We start from the raw sequence: 25,429 nt of genomic DNA, 5'->3' as shown, positions 1-25,429 counted from the left end.
ATATTTGGAAAAAAAAAAAAAACTACTGAAATGATTTGATAATAAATCTTCCAGCTTTGTTTACTGGCGGCAGGGGAGTAATGACTGCTTTGAAAACTTCACTGTTGGAATCAGACTGAGACGTTTAAAGACAGGCTTTCTGATACCCCAAGAGCTTCCTCTTTGACCTATACTACAGGAGAAATCTTAACAGCCACACCCCTTGGAAGGGAATTGGCCAAGTCTTTAAGATTGCATCCAGACTGGCTTAAATCAGAGAGCCTGGAGGAAAAAAATAGTACTTAATGGTTAGCTTGCTGACCTGCCTAGCATTAGATAATGTCTGTGAAGGCTTGCAGAGTGTGTCCAGGGAAGCCAGGGCCCAAATATGGAAAAGAGAAGTCATGATTATGAGTAGGAGTTGAAATTACCATCATGAATACTTAAAATATTATTTCAGCTCTTTTCTATGCTCCTGGGTTTGGGGTGTCATTTCTAGTGGTGTGTGGAGAGCCAGGACAAGCTAAAAAGGAGGGCTTGATGACATCTTTGTTGTGAAGAAGCAGATTCCACGGTGGGGTTTTGCAGGCCACCCCTTTCATAATATATTTTTGTTTTTCTGGTATTGAACTCCCCAGCAAATGTCTTTTGAACGTTTCATAAATCTTCCTATTTAACCTTTCCCCCTGAGGTCAAGTGGAAGATAAGACACCCTGTGGGGACTAATCTTCCCAGCATTTGCTCTCATGACCTTGTCTGTCTTTTAACTTTCTTTTTTTTTTTTTTTTTTTTTTTTTATTTTGGCCGGGGCTAGGTTTGAACCCGCCACCTCTGGCATATGGGACCGGCGCCCTACTCTTTGAGCCACAGGCGCCGCCCTGTCTTTTAACTTTCCCAGTGTAGCATTTTGTGACTTTTCTTACCCCAACTCCTTACCTTGTCTAAGCTTTAAAAAATAGAGGAAACTCCACAATCAAAAAAAAGTCAGATCACCCCTCTCCTTTTCTGGAGCTTATCCAGCAGGAGACATTGTGCATTTTCAGGGAGATTGCGAGCAGAGAAGCAGAAGTGCTAAGTGTGGTCTCAATAAGGGGTTTCTTGTGCCACGTGGGTGCTGCTGGAGCAGACTGTACAAGCTGCCACTTGTGGCCTGTGCTGAGCCTCAAGTCACTATAGGAAAGTGGGAGTGGGTGAGAAGAAGAACACCTGGCACCTGCCTCTGGCTCTCACATCTCCAACCTTGATGACACAATTGACACAACTTGTTGCCTTCCCTGAAAGAGAAAGATCAGCCAAATCTAGTGGACATCCTTGAGTGTCTACTATGTTCTGAGTGCTGTTCTGGGCCCTTGGGGGAGACCCTGGGGGGAGGGACACTGACCTAGAAACACACTTTTCAACCTATTGAGCTATGTGCCCAGTATGCGAAGGGGACACAAAGGGAGGAGGGCCACCTGTGAGTCTGGGACAGAATAGGAAGGAACCCCATCCTGTGAAGAGGATGGGCTGGAGTGAGCGAGGAAGAGGACAGCGTGAGTGGAGCCCTGGAGGAGAGAAACAGTTTGAGTACCTAGAAATAAGCCTTGCCAGGGAATAAAATGGGAAGGGAGGGAAAATGAGGCCAGGAGGTGAGAGGGATCTTGTGGGCCCTTGTAAGCAACTTGGATTCTAGGGGTAATTGGGAACCACTGCAGGCAGGGTTTCAATTGGGGGCATGTCACCCTCAGATACAGATGGAAGACAAATTCCTTCAACCTGTGACCTCTCCTGAATGGGTGCCTGCTTCCAGGAAGCTTTTTAGAAACAGCTTTATTGGGATCTAATTTACATACCATGCAACTCATGTCTTTAAAGTGTCCCACTCAATGGTTTTCAGTATATTTACAGAGTTGTGTGACCATCACCTATCTAATTCTCATGCCTCTTTGCAGTCATTCCACATTTCCATGACCAGTCCTACACAACCACTCAGCTTTGTAACTTCTTTCTCTTTAATACAAAGGGAGTATTTTTTGCAAGTGTATCAGTTACTTTAAGGAGTCTCTTGGCCACCCATCTGCTGCTTAGCCTGTCTCTGTCAGCATGCTTTAGATTGCAAGAAACAGAAACCTGTCTAGGACTGTCTTAAACACAGATGTTTGTTATCTCACACAATTGGGAGACTACAGGGGTGATGGACCCCTGGGACAGTGTGATCAGCTGCTCAATGTGATATCAGAAACCCATGTTCTCATTGTATGTCCTCCATGGTGTCCTTCTGGCAGTAGCTTTATCCAAGGCCTGCTTCCCTGTGGTCAGCAGATGGTTGTAGGAGGGCATCCATTAGCACTGGGACCCTTTGCTTCCTTGTTAACAGCCTGTATATAGGAGGAGTCCTTTCCTGCAGACTGAGTAGGTGATCTTAGTACCTATTGCCCATCTGAAGCAGTGATTAGCTTAGAATTAATTAGAATGCCCCTTTGGGGCTGGTCATGGGCTCCTTGGGGGAATGGTGGGCACCTGTGACCAATTGTAGGCAGCTCTGCTAGGGAAGGAGGAAGGAAGTCGGCTGCGCTGAGAAGACAACCAACAGGGCCCACTGAGGGTTACTGACCAACTACATTACATTCTTTGGCCTTCATTTTCTTTCCTTTGGGGGCCTTGTAAATGTTAAATGCAGGCAAGTTATCCTCCAACTTTGAACTTGTTATGTATGGGCAGGTAGACCAATCCCAGTTCATCCTGGCCGAGTGATAGTGGATGTGATCAGTGATCTCGACAAGCTTGGGAGTAATAATATGTGAGCTTTTTTGAAGCTGACCCTAGATTTATGTCTCAAAGTATCATCAAGGGAGATATCACTAATTCAGGAGTTTCTTATTATTTGCTTAAGGATTGCACTGGTTGAACTTTGGACAGTTGTGTAGTGTGGACAGCATTGGGAACGGTGGTAACATTGACATCTGGGAAATAAATGATTTAAGTAGCTTTAGAAAAACCTGTTTGCTTCAGGATAGAAATATTTAAATATAGTAGAAAACTTTATGTAGTTAGTAAGTTAACCTCTTGGAATTGTTCCATAGGGGATAAAATCCTGTTTTGAATGTCAGTATTTGAGTTACTATATAAACTTGAAATTAACAAAAATTGACTTTGGAGTATAATTCACGTTTCACTAAGCCAAATAGACATTCTGCCAGTTATTAGGACTTTATTAAATTTTGCTTTATATGTAACAAGAAAATCAAGGTAGGCCTCTGCTTTGCAAAGTAATTTATTTGATTATGAGCCATGTTTTAGAGTCTATTTCAGGGTGAGGTTTGTCCACATGTTAAGTAATGAACTTTGCTGGTGGAGCTCTTAATGGTGAGAACGGATGTTGAAGAAAGCAAACACCATATGCCCTTTGTTTCCCGTGCATGTCCCCTTCTGGAGGCCTGGGTGGAGTGTTTCAGCTGTCTCAAATAATCTCCATTTTGCTGTTACTGCAGACTCTGCGGTTCTCCAACTCTTTTTTCTCTGATGTTAATTATAACTTCTTCCTAATTAGGTGACTCTTCCTTCTCTTTGGTTGTAAAGGTTCCACACTCTCGAGTGCTAGAGATTGGATTAGTTTTGAAAAATGAGTTTCACTTGATTTGTGACAGAAATAGTGCAAAGAATAAAAAAAACCCCTACCAGTGTGAATGTGTAGTGGGAGGGGACAGGATGCTTAGAATAATTCTGCTGCCAAGTGAATCAGAGAGACTTGCAGTTCTCGCAGAGCACGGAACTCACTCCTGCCCAGAGTTCAGACACAGTCAGCCAGCAATCACCATTTCATACTCCACAGAATGGAGCTTTCAGCAGCTAAAGCCCCGAGTTCCACAGATTTGTCTGAGAGTGTAAGTAGGCCATACGTCTGTTTTGGTTGTTGTTGTGTCTGCATCTTTTGTAGCCTGTTGCCCGACTACTTTGTAGGCCAGGAGGGAGCGTGATGGGGAATTAGGTACCAGTTCAGTCCTTCCAAGATGGTGACCAACCCCATTTTCCACTTGGACCCAGGTCTCAGTTTTCTTGTTTGTGGCAGAAGAGAATTTCTTTCCTTTAGGCCTCCTCTGTGACAGAGTGGAATTTTTTTTTTTTTCCTGGCCCAGTACCTTTTGTGGCGGCATATACAAAGATTTTAAACAGCTCCATCATCTGGTTTGGTGGCTCCTTTTTTCTCTTACCACTGTTGACAGGCAGATGAGTTTTCTCCAGGGGACACTGCACAGAGACAGCCCCATTCAGCCAACCCCCCTGGCAGGCAGGCGCTTGTCTCGGCAGGGAGGCGTCCGTATCAGGGCTCGGGAGCAGGTAACGTTTCTGTGGCAGCTGGCAGATTTGGGAGTCCTGGATGAAGCCAAGTGAGGAGTCTAGCTTTCTTGTGGTGGGAGGCAATAAGGAGGAGGAGGTAAGAATGTAATGGAAGTGGGGTTAGAAAGTCAGCTTGGGGGCTGTTAAGAGGGCCATCCTGTTGCTAGATGCCAATTGAGGTAGCAGGCAAGGTTAAAGTCCCCACTCAGCTAACTCTGTAGCTTTGGGCCACTAACAAAAATCTCTCCAAGTCTTTTTTTTTTCTCATCTGAACATCTTGGATCATAACACTTCACAGGAGCGTGGATTGTTGGAAGTAATGCCTGTGAAAACACCTGGTATCTACTTGCCCTCCTTACTCATAGTCCCCCTTATTTTGTGGCACATTATATGATAACTGTGAGGCCCAATCCGTGTTGCTGTCCTGGCTTATTTCAGGGTGGCCTTTGTGGTCACCAAATTCTCTTGATCAATGTCTTGGGGTCAGCCAGTTGGCCTTGCTTGAGTCAATTAGCTCCAGGTTGCCCTTTTAGTCACGGCCAGGGGAGAGGTCCTGGGGAGAGGGTGTGAATGGGTCATGTTTATGTCTCATAGATACATTTAAGTTGATGGTGGAGACTGGGGACCCGAGTCAGGAGGCTGAGTGGCTCCTGATGGGTCCCTAAGGGAGAGTGAGAATTCAGAAGAGCCATTTTAGGCTTAGCTTTGAGCTTCCCAGTTCTGAATACCTACATTCAGCCAGAGTGAGGGAGAAGAAAAGGTAAAGATAAGCCTTAAAGAAAACTGCTCAGCAGTTCACCTGATTTCTGTTTCAGAAGTATGCATAGGGCACCATCATGGTTCCTTTCCATTATGTTTCAGTTAATCTGTTCATGAGTTTAGGCAGCCACCATGCACATTGATCCATCAATCCCCAGTTACCTTTCCACTGTGTGTGTAGTTAGGGCCCTTTATAGAGACTGACTTGTTAATTAACTATACTGTTTACTTTATACAGAGGGTGCCCAAAAATATATACATATTTTAAGAAAGGAGAAGAATGTATTAAAATTGTAATACTCAATACATACAATACATAAAAGGTGAATTCAAGTCACATTTGAGTACTTCTTACAATTGTAGAATTCAAATGTGACTTGAATATTATAACTTTAATATAGTTTTTTCCTTTGTTAAAACATGTATGCATTTTTTGGCACCCTCTGTGTTGGCTGTAAATTAATTGCTAATGATGTTTCCTGGCCAGTCATTAAGTTCTCCCACCCCATCTCTATTGAATTCCTTGTATTTTATCTCATCAATAGGCTGACGTTGTTTGTCTTTAGCTGGCAGGACCCTTCAATAATTGCATATCAGTGAGTTCTAACACAGTGCCAATTTTTATCATTGATTTTGGAAAGATCTTATCAGCTGGACACTTTGTTTTGTGTCTGCTGAGTTAAGAGTACCTTTTATGTTAACCAGTGTCAAAGTAATGTATCATAATGTACCAGCCTTCAGTAGTTCTCTGCTGCTCTTTATTGAAATCCACTTAGTTTTCCACGGCCAGCTGAGCCTTGGAAAGTCTGGCTTTTGCCTACCTTTTCAGCCTCATTGGGGTCACCTTTCTGCTTGGCCACTATCTTCCACCACACTGACTTCCCACCTGCCTCATTCTTGCCCCATGACTGCTCTTTCCTTGGCTCCCTGCTTGGCTGGCTTTTTCTCCTCTTTCAGGTATTCTTAGGCCATCTTGTCTAAGAGGACTTCCTCCATTTGAGCGTCCTCTCTCCCTTCCCATCACATCACCGTGTTTCTTTCTTTCACAGTACTTATATCGCAGCCTATGAATATTTTCTTCATTCAGTGGTTTACTTGGCACTTGCTCTCTCCTCTACTAGAATTTCAGCTCCATGAGGACAGAAGTCTTATCTGTCTTATTCCCACTGTATCTCCAGTCCTTAACTCAGTTGCAAATGCATAATAGATGTTCAACAAATATTTGGTATTTATTTATTTATTTATTTATTTTTGTAGAGACAGAGTCTCACTTTATGGCCCTCAGTAGAGTGCTGTGGCCTCACACAGCTCACAGCAACCTCCAACTCCTGGGCTTAGGCGATTCTCTTGCCTCAGCCTCCTGAGTAGCTGGGACTACAGGCGCCCGCCACAACGCCCAGCTATTTTTTTGGTTGCAGTTTGGCTGGGGCCGGGTTTGAACCCACCACTCTCGGTATATGGGGCCGGAGCCTTACCGACTGAGCCACAGGCGCCGCCCTCAACAAATATTTGTTGAATGAATATTTTGGATAATTAGTGGATGACTTTAAAAAATACATATATATATTTATTTTTATTGAATTTTGTATTTAGTTGTTTTAGTTTGAAGTTTTTTTTTTTTTTGAGACAGAGTCTCACTTTATTGCCCTTGGTAGAGTGCTATGGCATCATAGCTCACAGCAACCTCAAACTCTTGGGCTTACGCAATTCTCTTGCCTCAGCCTCCCAAGTAGCTGGAACACCCAGACGCCCGTCACAACATCTGGCTATTTTTATTTTATTTTTTTTTTTATTGTTGGGGATTCATTGAGGGTACAATAAGCCAGGTTACACTGATTTCAATTGTTAGGTAAAGTCCCTCTTGCAATCATGTCTTGCCCCCATAAAATGTGACACACACCAAGTCCCCACCCCCCTCCCTCCGTCCCTCTTTCTGCTTTTCCTCCCCATAACCTTAATTGTCATTAATTGTCCTCATATCAAAATTGAGTACATAGGATTGATGCTTCTCCATTCTTGTGATGCTTTACTAAGAATAATGTCTTCCACTTCCATCCAGGTTAATACGAAGGATGTAAAGTCTCCATTTTTTTAATGGCTGAATAGTATTCCATGGTATACATATACCACAGCTTGTTAATCCATTCCTGGGTTGGTGGGCATTTAGGCTGTTTCCACATTTTGGCGATTATAAATTGAGCTGCAGTAAACAGTCTAGTACAAGTGTCCTTATGATAAAAGGATTTCTTTCCTTCTGGGTAGATGCCCAGTAATGGGATTGCAGGATCAAATGGGAGGTCTAGCTTGAGTGCTTTGAGGTTTCTCCATACTTCCTTCCAGAAAGGTTGTACTAGTTTGCAGACATGATCTTATACTTGGAGAACCCCAAAGACTCAACCACAAGACTCCTAGAAGTCATCAAAAAATACAGTAATGTTTCAGGATATAAAATCAATGTCCACAAGTCAGTAGCCTTTGTATACACCAATAACAGCCAAGATGAGAAGCTAATTAAGGACACAACTCCCTTCACCATAGTTTCAAAGAAAATGAAATACCTAGGAATATACCTAACAAAGAAGGTGAAGGACCTCTATAAAGAAAACTATGAAATCCTCAGAAAGGAAATAGCAGAGGATATTAACAAATGGAAGAACATACTATGCTCATGGACGGGAAGAATCAACATTGTTAAAATGTCTGTACTTCCCAGAGCAATCTACCTATTCAATGCCCTTCCTATCAAAATACCAACATCGTACTTTCAAGATTTGGAAAAAATGATTCTGCGTTTTGTATGGAACCGGAAAAAACCCCATATAGCTAAGGCACTTCTTAGTAATAAAAATAAAGCTGGGGGCATCAGCATACCAGATTTTAGTCTGTACTACAAAGCCATAGTGCTCAAGACAGCATGGTACTGGCACAAAAACAGAGACATAGACACTTGGAATCGAATTGAAAACATCTGGCTATTTTTTTTAGAGATGAGGTCTTGCTGTGGTTTAGGCTGGTCTCGAACTTGTGAGCTCAGGCAATCCACCCACCTTGGCCTCCCAAAGTGCTAGGATTATAGGTGTGAGCCACCGCACCTGGCCTGAATGACTTTTAAGTAGTTTGTGACTGCAAGCTGATAGAGACAGGCCCATCTTTTCTGTGCCCCACCCCTACCCCATCTGCATCCTTTACTGCTCTGGCATTCCGGGAGCATTCTAGACTCCAGGCCAATACCTGGCTGGTATCTAGAGTAACCCTCTAACTGCTTCAAGCATCATTTTTGTTCTCAGAATGAAAACCACCTGTCTTCAAAGTGATTTGCTTAAAGCAAATATTTTATTTCTTTACTGAGGCCTCTTCCCTTTCTGCTTTTCTCCAAGTCCTGCCAAGAATAATGGTAAAACCCCTATTATCTTGGAAAGTGGTTTCCCCTTTGGTCAGAATCCAAAGCTGGTTGATTTATCACCAAATATACTGGGGCATTAGCTTTATCCTGCCCCACTGCTTTCAAATGTTAGGGGTTGTTCTCCCTGGAGCCTCGATGGGCTTATGTGATGGGGCTCAGCCTTGGTGCTGCCCTTCTTTGTATATTTCCTTGAAATTTTTTTCTTACAGATAAAGAGGCTGGTCCAGGACACCACGTAAATGGCTGCAGGGGTGGGGAGAGCCTCAAAGCAGTGCTCTGTGGTGGTCTGTTTGCCAGCTCACTTAGTATTACCCCCACCAATTTAAAGGTAGAAAAATGGAGGAACACTGAGGTTATGTGACTTTTTCCTGAGTATGTAGGTTGTAACCAGTCAGGATCAGAACCCAGGCCTGTCAGACTGCCAAATCTGTCTACTGTTTATTGGTGTACTCAGTGTCCCTCAGGCTTTTTATGACCATATCCTGCAGTTAAATCTGGCTGTCCAGTCCACAGGTAAGTGTTTGTACACATACATATAACTGAAGCGTTTACTGAAACTGTAGTTGCTTCACTGTTTTGACGACCTCTGGTATTCTCCATCCCATTTAACAAATGCCATTCAGGGCCTTCAAATGCCCCCTGATTGGTGGCAACCCAGCTTGAGAACAGTAGTGTAGGTGATGTGTAAATTGTGCTTACTTTATGTGGAAGGTGACATGGTGTAATACTGGAAGAGTTTTTTACGGTGGTGTAACATACATGCATAAAATGAACATACATAAAATGCACATGACGGACCAGCTGTTGAATTTTCACACACTGAGCACGTTGGTGTAGCCAGCATCAGATCAAAACACACACCATTGATTTAAGCTGCTTTGAATCAAGACCACCGCATGGGGTGCAACAGAAATTAGGAGTGCCTCAGTTTGTTCTGAATTATGCACATGTATCTTATGACAGACTCTCTCTTTTTGGAGGTCTGTGTTCGGTGTTCCCAGCGATGCAGCTTGACTGGTGTTTGAGATCTGACAACTGCTGAAGGGGTGGAATGTGGCCTCCCTAACAGCCATCAAAAATTGGCACAAAAGGAAGGCTGACTGAGGATGTGCCTGGTGAGATGTGAACAAGGAGGAGGAGGCAAGGGCAAGGCCCCACAGCTGAGTATGGAAATATTTGGATGCAAGAATTTGTGGTCACAGTCATCAAGACCAATTTTACCAAAATTGGGAGGGGGAGGCAAAAGGAAAAAGAATTTGTGATTCGAGTCCCAAGCCCCTAGAGCAGTATTTTCCAACCTTTCTTTTATGTCACAGCACACTTCAACTTATAGTTAAACTTCCATGGCACCCTTAAATTATGTTGATCAAAAAAGGAGTAAAAAAAAAGAATACACTTAACTGTGCTTTGAACTACTTTTGAAAAATAATTTAATTAATCGTTAAAAATTTTTATGGCACATGTAAAATCCTCTCAGGGCACACTGGTTAAAAACCACTGCCCTGAGAGCTTAATGGACATCTATGTAATAGAAGGAATATGTACCTCTCAAGTTGTGTATTAATTTTTAGAGAAGATTGTTTTGGTATAGCGAACTAAAATGCTTCTTTCTTTCTTTCTTTTTTTTTTTTTTGAGACAGAATCTCACTTTGTCACCCTGGGTAGAGTGCTATGGTGTCATAGCTCACAGCAACCTAAAACTCTTAGGCTCAGGTGATCCTCTTGCCTCAGCCTTCCAAGTAGCCCACTGCAATGCCCAGCTAATTTTTCTGTTTTTACTAGAGACAGGGTCTTGTTTTTGCTAAGGCTGGTCTCGAACTCCTGAGCTTAGACAATCCACTTGCCTCAGCCTCCCAGAGTGCTAGGGTTACAGGTGTGAGCAACCACATAGCCTTAAAATGCTTATTTCTTATCAAATATATATATAATATATCAAATATATTATATATATATAATCTCAGTGCAAATGCAAGCTAGAGTAACCGCTTTCATAATGTATGGGTTCTGTAAGGCTATCTTGGTGGACACACAGTATATCATTCATTGCGATTGGGTGTGTGTAGAAATGAAAGGGGGCTAATACCGTAATGTGCTTTTAAATATCAAGTGCTAAGTTACAAAGGGCATTAAGTAATAAAACTTTATGGCTCGGCACCTGTGGCTCAGTGGCTAGGGTGCCAGCCACATACACCAGAGCTGGTGGGTTCGTATCCAGCCCAGGCGTGCCAAACAATAACGACAACTACAACCAAAAAATAGCTGGGCGTTGTGGTGAGTGCCTGTAGTCCCAGCTACTTGGGAGGCTGAGGCAAGAGAATCGCTTAAGCCAGTGGTTCTCAACCTTCCTAATGCTGCAGCCCTTTAATACTTTAATAATTATTTTCATTGCTACATCCTGCATATCAGATATTTACATTATGATTCATAACAGTAGCAAAATTACACTTATGAAGTAGCAACGAAAATAATTTTATGGTTGGGGATCAACAAACATGAGGAACTGTATTAAAGGGTTGCGGCATTAGGAAGGTTGAGAACCACTGGCTTAAGTCCAAGAGTTGGGGGTTGCCGTGAACTGTGACGCCACGGCACTCTACCGAGGGCGACACAGTGAGACTCTGTCTCAAAAACAAACAAACAAACAAACAACGTTATGAGGCCCATTTATAGCTGACTTTTAGTCGAACTGAAATAGCTTTCCTGAATCAGGGACTTTGGAATAACAATAAATCCTTTTGTCTTTGTCTATTAGATAAGCTCTTATATTCATTGTTCATTTTTGCAAAGCAGACTTCTGACTATTATATGTTTGCTATGAGTTTCCTGGGTGTCCTTGACCTGTAATACTGACTTGGGGGTTTGTGTTGCATTCTGTGTGTGTTGTGACTGTGTATGTATAAGAAAAGTCTTGGAAATTGAACAAACACTCTGTAGAATAAAAGGAGGAACTCTGGGTATATCTGACTTAATGTTACTTTCTTGGCACCCAGAGTCATGCCTGGCACTGAGGACTTGCTAAATGAATGGAAGGAGAAAAGACACAAATCATAGCTAGCATTTAATGGTGTATACTGTGTGCTTTGCCTCTTTTATCTGGTTTAGTCATCACAAAAAGCCTGTGAAGTGGGCACTGTTTTCATCCTTTTCTTTACAGTGACCTTATATCCTCTGTTTGCCTGGGGATCCTTCTGGTGTCCTTTTGTCCTATGGTCCTACTATTAACATTGGCAGCACCCTCCTTTACTCTCAAATGTCTTGGTTCAGCTGATAAATTATTCACTCTGAAATGTTCTGGTTTGGATAGACATATGAGAAAACTGAGGCACAGAGAAGCCATGTCTCTTTCCATGGTCACTCAGCTAGTAAGAGGTAGAACTGGGATTCTTTCTTAGGAGTCTGATTCCAGGTTTTGTCATTTGATCACTAAGTTCTGCTGCCTCATGATTTAGGCCAAGGAAGATAGAGTATTAAAAAAGCACTCTTTGTTTTCTGGTCTCAGTATTAGTAAAAATCACTCAGCATCTATAGTAGGCAACATGTGATTCGGGGCAGTGGGAATGTGCTGGGCAGAGATTTCTTGAAACTATGTGTGACAATTAGCATCCTAGAATGATAATGCCTTTCACATGAGCATGGTGCTTTATTGTTTACAAAACCTATTCTCTTATATTTTGGTGTTGAAGCTTCGCGTGCACCCTGGGACATGGGTGGTGGGATTCCCAACTGACAGAGGAGGGTGGGGGATCAGCTGGATGGTACAGGTATTCTGCCTCCATGATTGGCACATTACCATTCTACTGGAGGTGTCTCTTGGCCAGATATTCTTATATAGCCATTTGAGGGTGCTTTAATGAAGAATTAGGGAGTCACCGGAAGACTTACTAGTCTAGCACAGGGTTTTTCAACCTTGGTGCTGTTGACATTTTGGGCCAATTAAGTCTGTCATAGAGGACTTTGCTGTGCATTGTAGGATGTTTACCAGAATCCCTTTTGTGTACCTATCAAATGCCAGTAGCGTATCCCCCCACCCCTAAGTTATGACAATGAAGAAAAGTATCTCCAAACATTATTAAATGCTCCCTGGGAGGGCACATGTGCCCCTGGTTAGCGACCAGTGGCCTAATATAATAATAGCCAAACTTAAAAAAGCGAAAGACAGCCTTGAAAATGGGAGACCTGTCATCTTCCCTTCTCTAGTTTCTAAAGCATCAGAAAAACCATTGAAACATCAGCAAAGGGGCAGAAGAGAGAGCAAGCAACATGTTTCATGTTGAATTGCTTTCCATAAAAGAGAATTGTGTCTGCCAAGGAAGGAGAAAATACCCAGCATTTTTAAAGTTAAAAATCACAATTACAAATGGTTTTATAGAAATGTGAGAATAGAGATCCACCCAAAGATACAAGGTCTCCTGTAATCCTGCTGCCCAGAGGGTGGCGCCTGTGGCTCAGTCCGTAGGGTGCCAGCCCCATATACCAAGGGTGACGGGTTCAAACCCGGCCCCGGCCAAACTGCAACCAGAAAATAGCCGGGCGTTGTGGCGGGTGCCTGTAGTCCCAGCTACTTGGGAGGCTGAGGCAAGAGAATCGCTGAAGCCCAGGAGTTGGAGGTTGCTGTGAGCTGTGTGAGGCTACGGCACTCTACTGAGGGCCATAAAGTGAGACTCTGTCTCTACAAAAAAAAAAAAAAAAAAAAATCCTACTGCCCAGAGAACCATGGTTTTTATCATTTTGCTCTGTCTCCTAGGCTTTTCTAACATGTATGTACAAAATAGGTTTCCCAAATAGGTTTGATGCCAAAAATGCTATTATGATCAGCTTTTGTAAAGCTTAAATGTGCCATGAATATCTTCCCATATCTATGATAAAGAGCTACAAAGTTTGTGTGTTTTTTTTTAAGAGATGGGGGTTTCACTATGTTCCAGGCTAGAGTATAGTAGCTACTCACAGGCAAGATCTCACTACTGATCAGCACAGGAGTTTGACCTGCTCCATTTCTGACCTGGGCCAGTTCACTCGTCCTGAGGCAACCTGGTGGTCTCCTTACCTCCCAGGAGGTCACCATATTGATATTGAATGTAGTAAGGATACTGGATGGACATAGTGTACTACAGCCCAGAACTCCTGGGCCCCAGTGATCCTCCTGCCTCAGCCTCCCTAGAAGCCGGGGCTATAAGCATAGGCTACTGTGCCCAGTTGCAAAGTTTTTAATGGCTGTATGGTATTTCATAGTATGGCTACCATATAATTTATTCATTCAGACTCCTGTTGTGTACATTTAGTTTGATAGTTTCTAATTGTTTTTTGCTACTACATGTAAAACCATGATGTATATCCATGTGTGTACATAAGTCCTTCACAGCTAACTTTTTATCCTTGTATAAATTATAATCACTGATTTTTAGCATCTGTTGAGCAAGATATCTAATTCATAATGTTCTGTATTGTATTTTGATTGTTACGTACCTTTGCCCCTTAAAATTATGGAAAAATGCGTTGATAAAAATTTGATTATGTGCTAGGCCTGCGCAATGGGGTATGGAAAGTTCTTTGGTTGTGTGATTAAAAGATGAGTAATAAGAAAACATTTATGTTTCATGCCTTGTTCATAAAGCCCACTCTTAACTGTAGTGGCCTACTTCCTGAGTAGAAATCAGCCCAGTGAAGATTATCTAACTATCCTTTAAGATTCTGTTTGCTCCTGAGAAATTTAAGGGTATAATCTCAATTCTCATTGCTCATGGATTTTTCTTATACATGTTTTAAATTATGAAATTGTAAACTCCAGGAAAAAACATTCAGATGAGAAGAGTAGAGCTTAAAGTTCCCTACTTTATTGCTCCCTTGTTTTTTCATTCTACAGAATTTTTATATGTATGTACAAACATTAAAGTACACAAAGTAATTTAAAACCCACCAATTGGGCAACAGCATGCAAGACGTGAGTCAATAGTTTTTTTCACTTCTTGTATCTTTCTATATCAGCACCTTTTTCTGTTTAATTGATGGCTTATTTGGGGTTGTCTTAAGCTTTTTCTCCTGCAAGAAGTCACCCTCTTTTAGTTAGTCTATCCATGGGATAAATATTGATACTTAGCAGTCAAGTTGTTAGATTAAGAGTTTATGTCCTTAGGCCAGGGGTGATGGATCAAGCCTGTAATCCTAGCACTCTGGGAGGCCGAACCGGGTGGATTGCTTCAGCTCAGGAGTTCGAGAATAGCCTGAGCAAGAGCGAGATCCTGTCTCTGCTAAAAATAGGAAAACTGGTTGGGCAGTGCCTGTGGCTCAAGGAGTGGGGTGCCAGCCCCATATACTGGAGGTGATGGATTCTAGCCCAGCCCTGGCCAAAAAAAAAAACTGGCAAAAAAAAAAAAAAGAGGGCGGCACCTGTGGCTCAAAGGAGTAGGGCGCCGGCTCCATATGCGGGAGGTGGTGGGTTCAAACCCAGCCCCGGCCAAAAAAAAAAAAAAAAGAAAAAAAAAGAAAAGAAAGAAAAAGAAAAACTAACTGGGCATAGTGGTACACTCATGTAGTCTCAGCTACTTGGGAGACTGAGGATTGCTCAAGCTCAAGAGTTTGAAGTTGCTGTGAGCTTTGATGCCATGACACTCTACTCAGAGTGACAGAGTGAGACTCTGTCTCAAAAAAAAAAAGAAAAGAGTTTATGTCTTTATATTTTTGAGATGTGTATTTAATGGTTTTCCTCCTGGGATTGACCTAAAATTGTCTTTTACTTTGTATATTTTAGCTGTTTTATTTTAAAATAATAGTTTGAAAGTCTTAGGGTGTATCTTGAGATATAGAAGGATAAATCATTTTTGAAGAAAAAGTAATATATTTTAATTTTAGGTACATTTGATCCCAAGTTAAGTATTTCATCATTTTCTTTTTTATGTACTCATCTAAATTTTAAAAAAGCATACAAGTAGTGCCCTCTTACCCACAGGGGATAGGTTCCAAGACCCCGAGTAGAAGCCTGAGACTGCATGTAATATCCACTTTGTACATACTATACATGCATACATAAAGTTTAATTTACAAATTAGGAACAGCAAGAGATTACCAGCAATAATAAAATAAAACAATTATGTTAATATACTATGTTAAAAGTTATGCGAATGTTTTCTTGCTCTCCAAATATCTCCTTGTATCATTCTTATTGTGATGATGGGATAAAATGCTTATGTGCTGAAATGAAGTTAGGTGAATGACTTAGGCATTGTGGCAGTGACAAAGCAGTATTAGGTACTACTCATCTTCCAGTAAGTCATCAGGAGGATCATCTGTTTCTGGTGATCCTGGATTTTTGAGCCATGATGATGTCAGTGGTTGGATGTCAGGAGTAGGTGATGTCAATGGTTAGGGAATCCTCAATAGTTGAAGGCCTTTGGGCCAAAGCCTTTAAGAAGAAAATTGCAGTCAGAAGTGTTTGTCTCTTTTTAACTTAATGTGTTGCTGCAGAAGTTATGATCCTTCAGTGATCACATACATGACTTTAATGCTGATTCCATCCAAGAATTATATTGCATAATTTTATCCTTTAATATTTATGTAATTTGAAACATTTTGGCGAATTTCACTAATGTCCACATAGCAGGTTCTACTTAGGTTTCTTGTTCATCTTTCTCTTCACTGTAGGTAATTCAACAAGTTCTTTAATTCCTTACTTGCTACCCTTCTCTGTGGCTTTCAGTATGTTCTTCACCTTCATCAAACATATTGGCAGGTTCTCCTCCACTAACTTGTCTTGATGCAGCCTCTGCAGCAGTTTTTATATGATGCAGTCCAAACCTATTCCTGCATCTGTGCAACATCCCTTACTTGCAGTAAGTGGGTTGGTGTCACTCATTTCAGGGGATCCCTTGCTGAAGTCTTTGTATAGGCTGAATATTTTCTGATGGCACACATTGCCATCAGTCAGAACATACTTTCTGTTCATGTCTTCCACCAACATGTTCAATGTCTTTTCCATCTTAACTAAGCACTTATCACACACTGTGGCCTAAACTTTTGCAGTTTGAGGTGCAACAGCAAAGCTTATGTGAATTTCTGTTTCTGTCTTCACAATCTCACAGACAGAAGATTCATTCTTACTGTTGGTCTTAGCAACATCAGCATGTAATTTTTTTTTCTTTAAGTTGGGAACTTACACCTTTTCACTTAAAGCATTTTAAGGCTCCTCTTTGGCATATACTAATTACCAGCATCAGTATTCTCACACATTGAGGCCATCAATAAGTAAAATAAGGGTTACCTGAACACAAACACTATGATGCCACAGCATAACCGAGACTGCTTCTAAGTTACTAAGCAAGTGGGTAGCACATACAGCGTGGATATGCTGGACAAAGGGACGATTCATGTCCCAGATGGGACAGAGTGAGACACGGCATGAGATCTCTTCATGCTTTTCAGAATAGTGCTCAATTTTAAGTTTGTGAAGAATTTCTGGAATTTTCCATTTAATATTTTCGAAGTCTAGTTGACCATGGGTAACTGAAATGATGGAAAGCAAAACCACAAATAAGGGGTAACTACTGTAGTCTCTTATTTTAGGTAATCAAGTGTTCATTTTTCATGGTTCATTTGTGCAGTGCTATGTATTTCCAGCTTAGTTGTACTGTAGCATTCTTGATCCAAGTGCTGATCTCTTTTTGTCAGAAATGAATACCTGTTGCAGATTGACTCTGAGCTAGGACCAGTGCCAGGGAGTGGAGTTACACTGAGTGGACCTTGGCTCTAGAGAATCTGTTTCTTAGTCCACTTTTACTTTCTTCAACTGTGGAGTAAGAAGTATATAAAGATGGGAGACAATACCCAGATAGACAACTTTCTGGTAATATTTGATGACATGTCTCAGTTAAAATAGAGGTGGTTAGAAATGGACCCTCGTTACTAAACAGGTTACAAATATAAGTATCAGTGGGTCTCTGAAATAGAAGGTATATCATTTGGTATTTGTTACATGTAAGTCTAATATAATGTAAATATAACCTGTTATAGTCATGTTATAATAATTTCTACTTATCTCTTTTCTTAAAGTCTTTTCTGATATTTGGGGCCTTGGTGTGTGCCACACTTTCTGGGGGCAAGACATGATTGCAAGAGGGACTTTACCTAACAAATGCTATCAGTGTAACCTGGCTTATTGTACCCTCAATGAATCCCCAACAATAAAAAAAAAAAAGTCTTTTCTGATGTTTCTCTGTTCCCCATCTTCTCCTATTCCATGTCAATATTTTTTCGTGCTGTCCTTAAGAAAAATAGTTGGTACTCCATTTTGGGCTTTTTATTGTTTTATTATATTTTGGATCAGATTTCTCTCCCTAATGAAAATTTAACAAATGCTTTCTTTTTTTCTTTTTTTTTTTTTAAGAGACAGAGTCTTACTTTGTCACCCTCGGTAGAGTGCTGTGGCGTTACAGCTTACAGCAACCTCCAGCTCTTGGGCTTAAGTGATTCTCTTGCCTCAGCCTCCCAAGTAGCTGGGACTACAGGTGCCCTCCACAATGCCTGGCTATTTTTTTGTTGCAGTTTGGCCGGGGCTGGTATATGGGGCTATTTTTTGTTGCAGTTCCACCATCCTTGGTATATGGGGCTGGCGCCCTACTCACTGAGCCACAGGTGCTGTCCAGCCAATGCTTGCTTTCTAGTCCTCATCATCCTGGAACATAAGTATTTTGATTGGTTGCTCACTCTAGAATTCTCCTTTTGTGGGAAAGGCTCTCCTGGACATCTCCCCTTTGTTGGCCCTGAGAACAGTGCCCATAAAGATCTAAAGGCCTATCATCTCACTCTTCAGACCATTGATTTCCTGCCCAAAGAAGGGCACAGCAAGGTGCCATCTTTTATTGATGTGGTATCTGAAGCAGTGAAGGATGGCAGATGTTTGAAGGTGATTGCATGAATCCTGGTGGGTACTGTAGCTGCCAGAGCCCTGGGTAACAGTGTGAAGGGCCCATGTTTTCTGAGAAGTCGGGGGGCTTTCTGATGGGCATTGCAAATGTTTGCTGTACTTTTGGCCAGGATTTTTTGAGTCAGCCTTCCGTGAACCACCCTGACGCTGACATACAGGGAAGAAAGCAAGTCTCAGGAAACCTCTCATATGTCAGTGTGCCTGAAATTGAGCTAATGCTCGGAGAACCCCCTTTTCTAGTGTTATAGCAAATGCTAGGAGGTAGCTTGGGGACACTAACCTGGAATGTGGAAGTTGACATTTGTTTACATTTGGCCTCAGGCTGGGCTACTTATAGGGGATGGTGTGGGTTTCCTCTCCCTTTGCCCCTGCCCTCCAAGGGCTTACCTGCTCACCCCCACTCCCCCTAGGGTTTCCTGGGGGAGTGGGTGGCTTAGGACCTTAAGAGAGAATCTTAAAAAAGAAACCAAAAAGCTATTCTTTTTCTTTTTTCTTTTGTAGCATTTTTAAAGGCAGGTAGTGGGATCCAAGGGAAATGGCTTCTAGAGTCAAATAGTTCTGGGTGGAGTATAGGCCCTGCAGCCTTTTCCTTAAGGGTTTGTTATGGGCTGAATTATGTCTCCTCTAATTCCTAGGTTGAAGTTCTAACTCCCAGTACCTCAAAATGTGACTGTACTTGGAGACAGGGCCTTTAAAGAAGTTACAAAATTAAAATGAGGCTGTTAGGGTGGACCCTAACCCAGTCTGATTAATGTCTCCATAAGAAGAGATTAGGACACACAGACAACAAGGGTGCATATGCACAGAGGAAAGGCCATGTGAGGACAGAGTGAACAGGTGGCTTTCTGCAAGCCAAGGAGAGAGGCATCAGGAGAAACCATATGTACCTTGATCTTCAATTTGAGCCTCCAGAACTGTGAGGTAATGAATTTCTATTACTTAAGCCCCCTAATCTGTGGCACTTTGTTATAGCAGCCCCAGATGACTAATACAGGGGCTTTTAGCAAGTCAAGCCCTCGATTTTGCTGCTCTGAAGAGGGCCACCACCCCTGACTTTCTGAGTTGATATGAGGAATGACATAGTGCCTACCTTATAGTAAGTACTCACAGATGGCAATGGTATTGGCAATCGGAGTCGTTTACTAATGTGATGATAGAAATCTCTGCTCTCCCTCCAATCCAGGTTTTCTGGACCAGCTTTCCCCCCAAAAAACTTTTAAGTCTTTTTCAAATAGAGTTGCAAAGAACTTGTGGAATCAGAGAAGGTGGGCCCTTTGTGGATTTTGTAGATGGTGAAGTATTTTCTTTTGAGTAACGCTTTTCATCCTTTTAATCTGTTAACATGCTGTTCCAAGTAAGTGTTTAGGTTGAGGATTCTGCTGCTAGAATTGATTGGCATGATGTAAATACTTACTGTACCTAATAGTCATCATTTAAGATTACTTTGTTTTCATTTCTGTGACAAAGTACCACAGCTTGAGGGTTTAAATAACAGACATTTATTGTCTCACTGTTCTGGAGGCTGGGCAGGGTTGGTACCCTCTGAGGGCTATGAGGGAGAACCTGTTCCATGCCTCTGTCTTCACTTCTGGTGGCTTGCTAGCCGTCTTTGGTTTGTAGATACATCACCCTGATCTCTGCCTTCATCTTTAAATGGTGCTCTCCTTGTGTGCATGTCTCTGTGTCCACGTTTCCCCTTTTCATAAGGATGCTGGTTATGTTGGATTAGGGCCCCCTCAAGTGACCCCATTTTTAGCTGATCACCCGCAAGAACCCTTTTTCCAAATAAGGCCACATTCATAGGTACTGGTGAGTAGGACTTCACCATTTTTTAGGGATGGTCAACCTGTGACACCAATAATATTAGAACCTCACATGCTATTTGTGTACCTCTACCTGTGGCCAGAAGCTTCCCAGAAATCCCCCTGCCTGATCTGCCATTCCTGTTTATCACAGGTTTCAGCTCAGAAGTTACTTCCTTGAGAGGCTTTCCCTGGCTCCCCTCAATATAGATTGATTGAATGAATGAAGTAGATTGCATAGTAAAATTAAAATATGATTGAGAATTATGCTGAGCATAATTTACCCTTAAACACGTGAGAGCTCTTCTCCACTCCATGTCAATGGTACTTGTAACTTTCTTGTATATGTTGGCTGTGTCCCCACCACAGATGTTATTTAAATATCATTTTGTGCTTGTGAATTGAGATGTCAAGCATCTTCCGAATGTCACGTTTCCTATTCTGTGTACAGAACATGGCAAAAGGATCCAGTTTGTTGGATTTGGATTTTTTTGCAATGAATCACAAATTGATAATAATTTTATGATAATCCACAGAGCAAAACTGGCTAGACCCTTTCTCTGAAGGACATATCATGACCAGGAAAACCTATAAGTCATGAGTAAGGAAAGCATTTACTAATGCTAGTTAATCCTTGCTGAAACAGCTAGGTGCTGTGCAGAATACATAAGCAGTATAGGCAATCACTGTGGCCTCCAGAACCACACAATTCGTATCAGGCACTTGAAAGATACATAATATATGTAAAGTTGTGTGAGAATGTGTAGCATGGAAATTAAGAAGAAGGGCTTGTTGTGGACCAGAGTGATCAAGGAAGGCTTTACAAAAGTGCTTATCTGGGATGTGCCTCAAAGAGAGACTCCAGAAGAGGAAAGAGAATCCCAGCTCAAGATAATGTTAACATACTATCCTTAAGAAAGTTATGATATAATAGGAAACTATTTGGAACATTCTAAATGTCTGTCAATTTACGATATGGAAGTTAGAGTACATTCAGACAGTGGAAACACTCTACAGCCAGAACAAAGAATGAAGATGCTTTTGCCTGCTATAGAAAGACCTCCCAAGTATAGAAAGTAAGAAAAAGAAGGCTCAGGATAGTGTAAATTGTATGCTAACATATATTTGCTTAAAGAAACTGAAAGTTGCCCAAGAAACTTCATGACTTAGGAGTGGTGGTAGTAATGACCTGGAAGTGATAGACTGGGAGAATAAGAGCTAGAGCGTATGTGTGCGTGTATGAGGTCTGAATGACATAAATGTATCCTATTAATGGTAGAAAGGTATGACCACAGGCAATGCTTTTGTACCCCATAAATTGACTTAAGCATCTCAGATTCTTTGCCTTGTTGGGACATAATGCATTAGACACCCCAGAGGTCAGCTCTTGCATTTGTCCAGAGAAACATTCCCTTGACCAGCTTTTCACTTTTGTTGGTTATCACTAGGAAGGTTTCAAACATAATACACAATAGAGGGACTAGTCTGGTGAACTCATTTGTAACCATCATCTCGCTTCAGTAATTCTCGTCTGCTGGCTGATCTGGTTTTGTTGGTTCTCTCTCCTCCTTATTTCTTCCCCTTCTGATTGCATTACTTAGAATTATGACTGTGACCTCCTGAGTCCCACCATGGCCTCAGAGTAAATTAGATGCTTGAGGTAGAGAAAGCTTCTTTTAACAGAATTTGTCTTATTCCATTAATCTTTTAAGTTTTTTTTTTTTTTTTTGCTTTCAATTTCAGCTGGCTTTCACTCTTAGTTTGAAGTTGTTTTTTTTTTTTTTAATTTTCTTTTTTTTCCTTTCTTCCTTAAGCAATTCTCTTGCCCTTTGCCTCCCAAGTAGCTGGGATTACAGTCGCCCACCACAATGCCCGGCTTTTTTTTTTTTTTAATTGTTGGGGATTCATTGAGGGTACAATAAGCCAGGTTACACTGATTGCAATTGTTAGGTAAAGTCCCTCTTGCAATCATGTCTTGCCCCCATAAAGTGTGACACACACCAAGGCCCCACCCCCCTCCCTCAACTCTGGCTCACTCCTGCTCATACGGGTCTTGAACCTCTGAGCCCAGGAAATCCACCCGCCTCGGCCTCCCACAGCGCTGGGACTACAGGCATGATCCACCACGCCCAGCCAATCTTTTGAGTTTTTTTTTTTTTTTTTTTTTGGTTTTTGGCCAGGGCTAGGTTTGAACCCGCCACCTCTGGCATATGGGACCAGCGCCCTACTCCTTGAGCCACAGGCGCCGCCCATCTTTTGAGTTTTTAATTGCAGTTAAAAACACATAACTAAAACTCACACGTTTGTTAATCTTGTTTAACTTTCCTTAAATTAAAAAAAAAAATATATAGTATCAATTTACAATCGCCAAAATGTGGAAACAGCCTAAATGCCCACCGACCCAGGAATGGATTAACAAGCTATGGTATATGTATACCATGGAATACTATTCAGCCATTAAAAAAAATGGAGACTTTACATCCTTCGTATTAACCTGGATGGAAGTGGAAGACATTATTCTTAGTAAAGCATCACAAGAATGGAGAAGCATGAATCCTATGTACTCAATTTTGATATGAGGACAATTAATGACAGTTAAGGTTATGGGGGGGGAAGCAGAAAGAGGGACGGAGGGAGGGGGGTGGGGCCTTGGTGTGTGTCACAGTTTATGGGGGCAAGACATGATTGCAAGAGGGACTTTACCTAACATTGCAATCAGTGTAACCTGGCTTATTGTACCCTCAGTGAATCCCCAACAATAAAAAAAAAAAAAGAAAAGGCACCGCTGAAGGTAAAAAAAAAAAAAATTATAGTAAAACATATAACATAAAAATTACCATCCTTAGCCAGGTGTTGTGGCAGACACCTGTAGTCCCAGCTACTTGGGAGGCTGAGGCAAGAGAATCTCCTAAGCCCAAGAGCTGAAGGTTGCTGTGAGCTGTGATGCCACAGCACTCTACTGAGGGTGAAAAAGTGAGACTGTCTCTAAAAAAAAAAAAAAAAAAAAAATAAATAAATAAATTACCATCCTAACTATTTTTTTTATTTTTTCAAGACAGGGTCTTGCTCTGTAGCCTGGGCTAGAGTGCAATGGTATCATCATAACTCACAGCAACCTCAAGTTCCTGGGCTCAAGTGATCTTCCTGCCTCAGCCTCCAGAGTAGCTCAGTCTATAGGCCATGATACCATGCCCAACTAATTTATCTATTATTGGTAGACATCGGGGTCTCAGCCTTGCTTGGGCTGGCCTTGAACTCCTGGCCTCAAGCAATCCTCCCGTTTGGCCTCCTGGAGTGCTAGGATTATAGGCATGAGCCACTGCACCTGGCTCCATCTTAATTATTAAGTGTATGATTCAGTACTTTTAAGGAGATTTGTGCCGTACTACCTATCTCCAGAACTTTTTCATCTTGCAAAACTGAAACTATCCGTTATACAACAACATCCCGTTTTCCCCTCCCCCAGCAACCACCATGCCACTCTCTGTCTCAAATTTAAGTGGTATCATCTAGTATTTGTCCTTTTGTGACTGGCTTATTTTACTCAGCATAAGACCCTCAAAGTTTACCCATGTTGTAGCACGGAACAGGATTTTGCTTATTTTTAAGGCCAAATAATATTCTCTTATGTGAATATATTACATTTTGTTCATTCATTGGTGGATACTTGGGCCAGCTTTACATTTTGCCCCATCTTGGAATATTGGGTTTTATGGATGATAATAATTACTTTTTATTTTATTTTTTTGAGACAGAGTCTCACTGTGTTGCCCTAGGTAGAATGTCGTGGTGTCACAGCTCACAGCAACCTCCAATGCTTGGGCTTAAACGATTCTCCAGCCTCAGCCTTCCAAGTAGCTGGGACTACGGGTGCCAGCCAGCATGCCTGGCTATTTTTTTATTGCAGTGGTTTAGTTGGCTCAGACCGGCTTCGAACCTGCCACCCTTGGTGTATGTGGCTGGCGCTGTAACCACTGTGCTACAGGCGCCGAGCCTGATAATAATTTCATACCATAGCCTCTTAGAATGCACCAACACACTATGATCCTCTAGTTACAACAATAATTCTTAGTGGTTTGAGATAGTATACTTGATCTTAGCCAAAAGGCCAAGAAGCGATCTGAGTGGTTTGAGAATTTTTGTACCGAATATTTTGACTTGCAAAGACCAGCAAACCTTGACCAAGGGCAACTTTTTCTCTAAAAGATCTTTTTTTATTTTTGGCCGGGGCTGGGCTTGAACCCGCCACCTCCAGCATATGGGACCGGCGCCCTACCCGTTGAGCCACAGGCGCTGCCCTCTCTAAAAGATCTTAATTGTGAAATTTGTCTCTTACTAGGCTAGATTATAAATTCATATGGACTAGAGCACAGGGTGGCATGGTATCTTCCTTCACCCAGTACCTGGCATTGTGCTTGGTGCTGAGTGGGCATTCAGTAAATATTTATTATAGGAGGGGTATTATTTTGTATATAGATAACTGTATCTGTGTCATTAGGGAGTTGAACCAGACGAATTCTAAGGCTGCCTTTGCTTCTAACATTGTTCGGGTCCATTATTAAATCTGATGATGAAAATTTCAGACTCTCTGGAGGAGTTGGGGATGGGGGAGAAAGATTTTTGGATAGGCAAGGGTGGCACCTGTGGCTCAGTTGGTAAGGCGCTGGCCCCATATACCGAGGGTGGCGGGTTCAAACCCGGCCCCTGCTGAACTGTAACCAAAAAAAAAAAAAAAAAAAAAACGATTTTTGGATAGGCATATTTTTTGTGACCCTCAAATTATACCACCGAGGTGGTCACCTATAAGTAGAACCATCTTAGGGTATAGTGTTTCTTAAAATAACATTGTGGGCTTGGGGCTTCCTTTTTGTGTGGTATTCTTTGAATAACGAAGCTACCATTTTAGAAGTTATTTTAAGTTTAGCTTAATTTGTGTACCACATTTCCTAGATATACATGGATAGAAAACATATCTCCTTTTGACATTATTATCTTTACAAAAAATCTCATGGAAACTCTTAGAGATAATCTTACCAGGAGAAGTCAAAGCAGTAAACAACTGAGGAAAATGAAGATTCTGGAATTAGAGATAAAAATGCTGATAAGAAAGGATGGAGGGAGATGTGATCTGGATATTGAATCTTGGTGATTTTGTGAACTTTGCTAGTTTGTGCAGTTTTATTTTAAGCCTAGTTTCCAAAAGTCTCTTGTTAGCAACCAGATGGTTGTCAAACAATTGATATGGGTTCTTTTTAA

General features: G+C 41.7%; 1 protein-coding gene across 7 annotated transcripts in view; it reads left to right on the top strand.

Moving 5' to 3' along the window:
* Positions 1-25,429, top strand: part of SH3KBP1 (SH3 domain containing kinase binding protein 1) — a 380,231-nt gene that overhangs the window by 104,700 nt on the left and 250,102 nt on the right. Inside the window, exon 1 of one of the 7 annotated variants that reach the window (XM_053578960.1) lies at positions 3,684-3,842. The exons of the other annotated variants lie outside the window; for them this stretch is intronic. Within the exon in view, the coding sequence (XP_053434935.1) occupies positions 3,792-3,842 (51 nt within the window). The 5' untranslated portion in view covers positions 3,684-3,791. Of the gene's footprint in view, positions 1-3,683; positions 3,843-25,429 lie in introns of those variants that run through there. 7 annotated transcript variants of the gene reach the window in all.

The sequence above is a fragment of the Nycticebus coucang genome, chromosome X (genome assembly GCF_027406575.1).
Source record: "Nycticebus coucang isolate mNycCou1 chromosome X, mNycCou1.pri, whole genome shotgun sequence".
In the NCBI taxonomy this organism is placed as follows: domain Eukaryota; kingdom Metazoa; phylum Chordata; class Mammalia; order Primates; family Lorisidae; genus Nycticebus; species Nycticebus coucang.
Note: the sequence above shows the minus strand (reverse complement) of the source record. Positions and strands in the feature narration are given on the sequence as shown.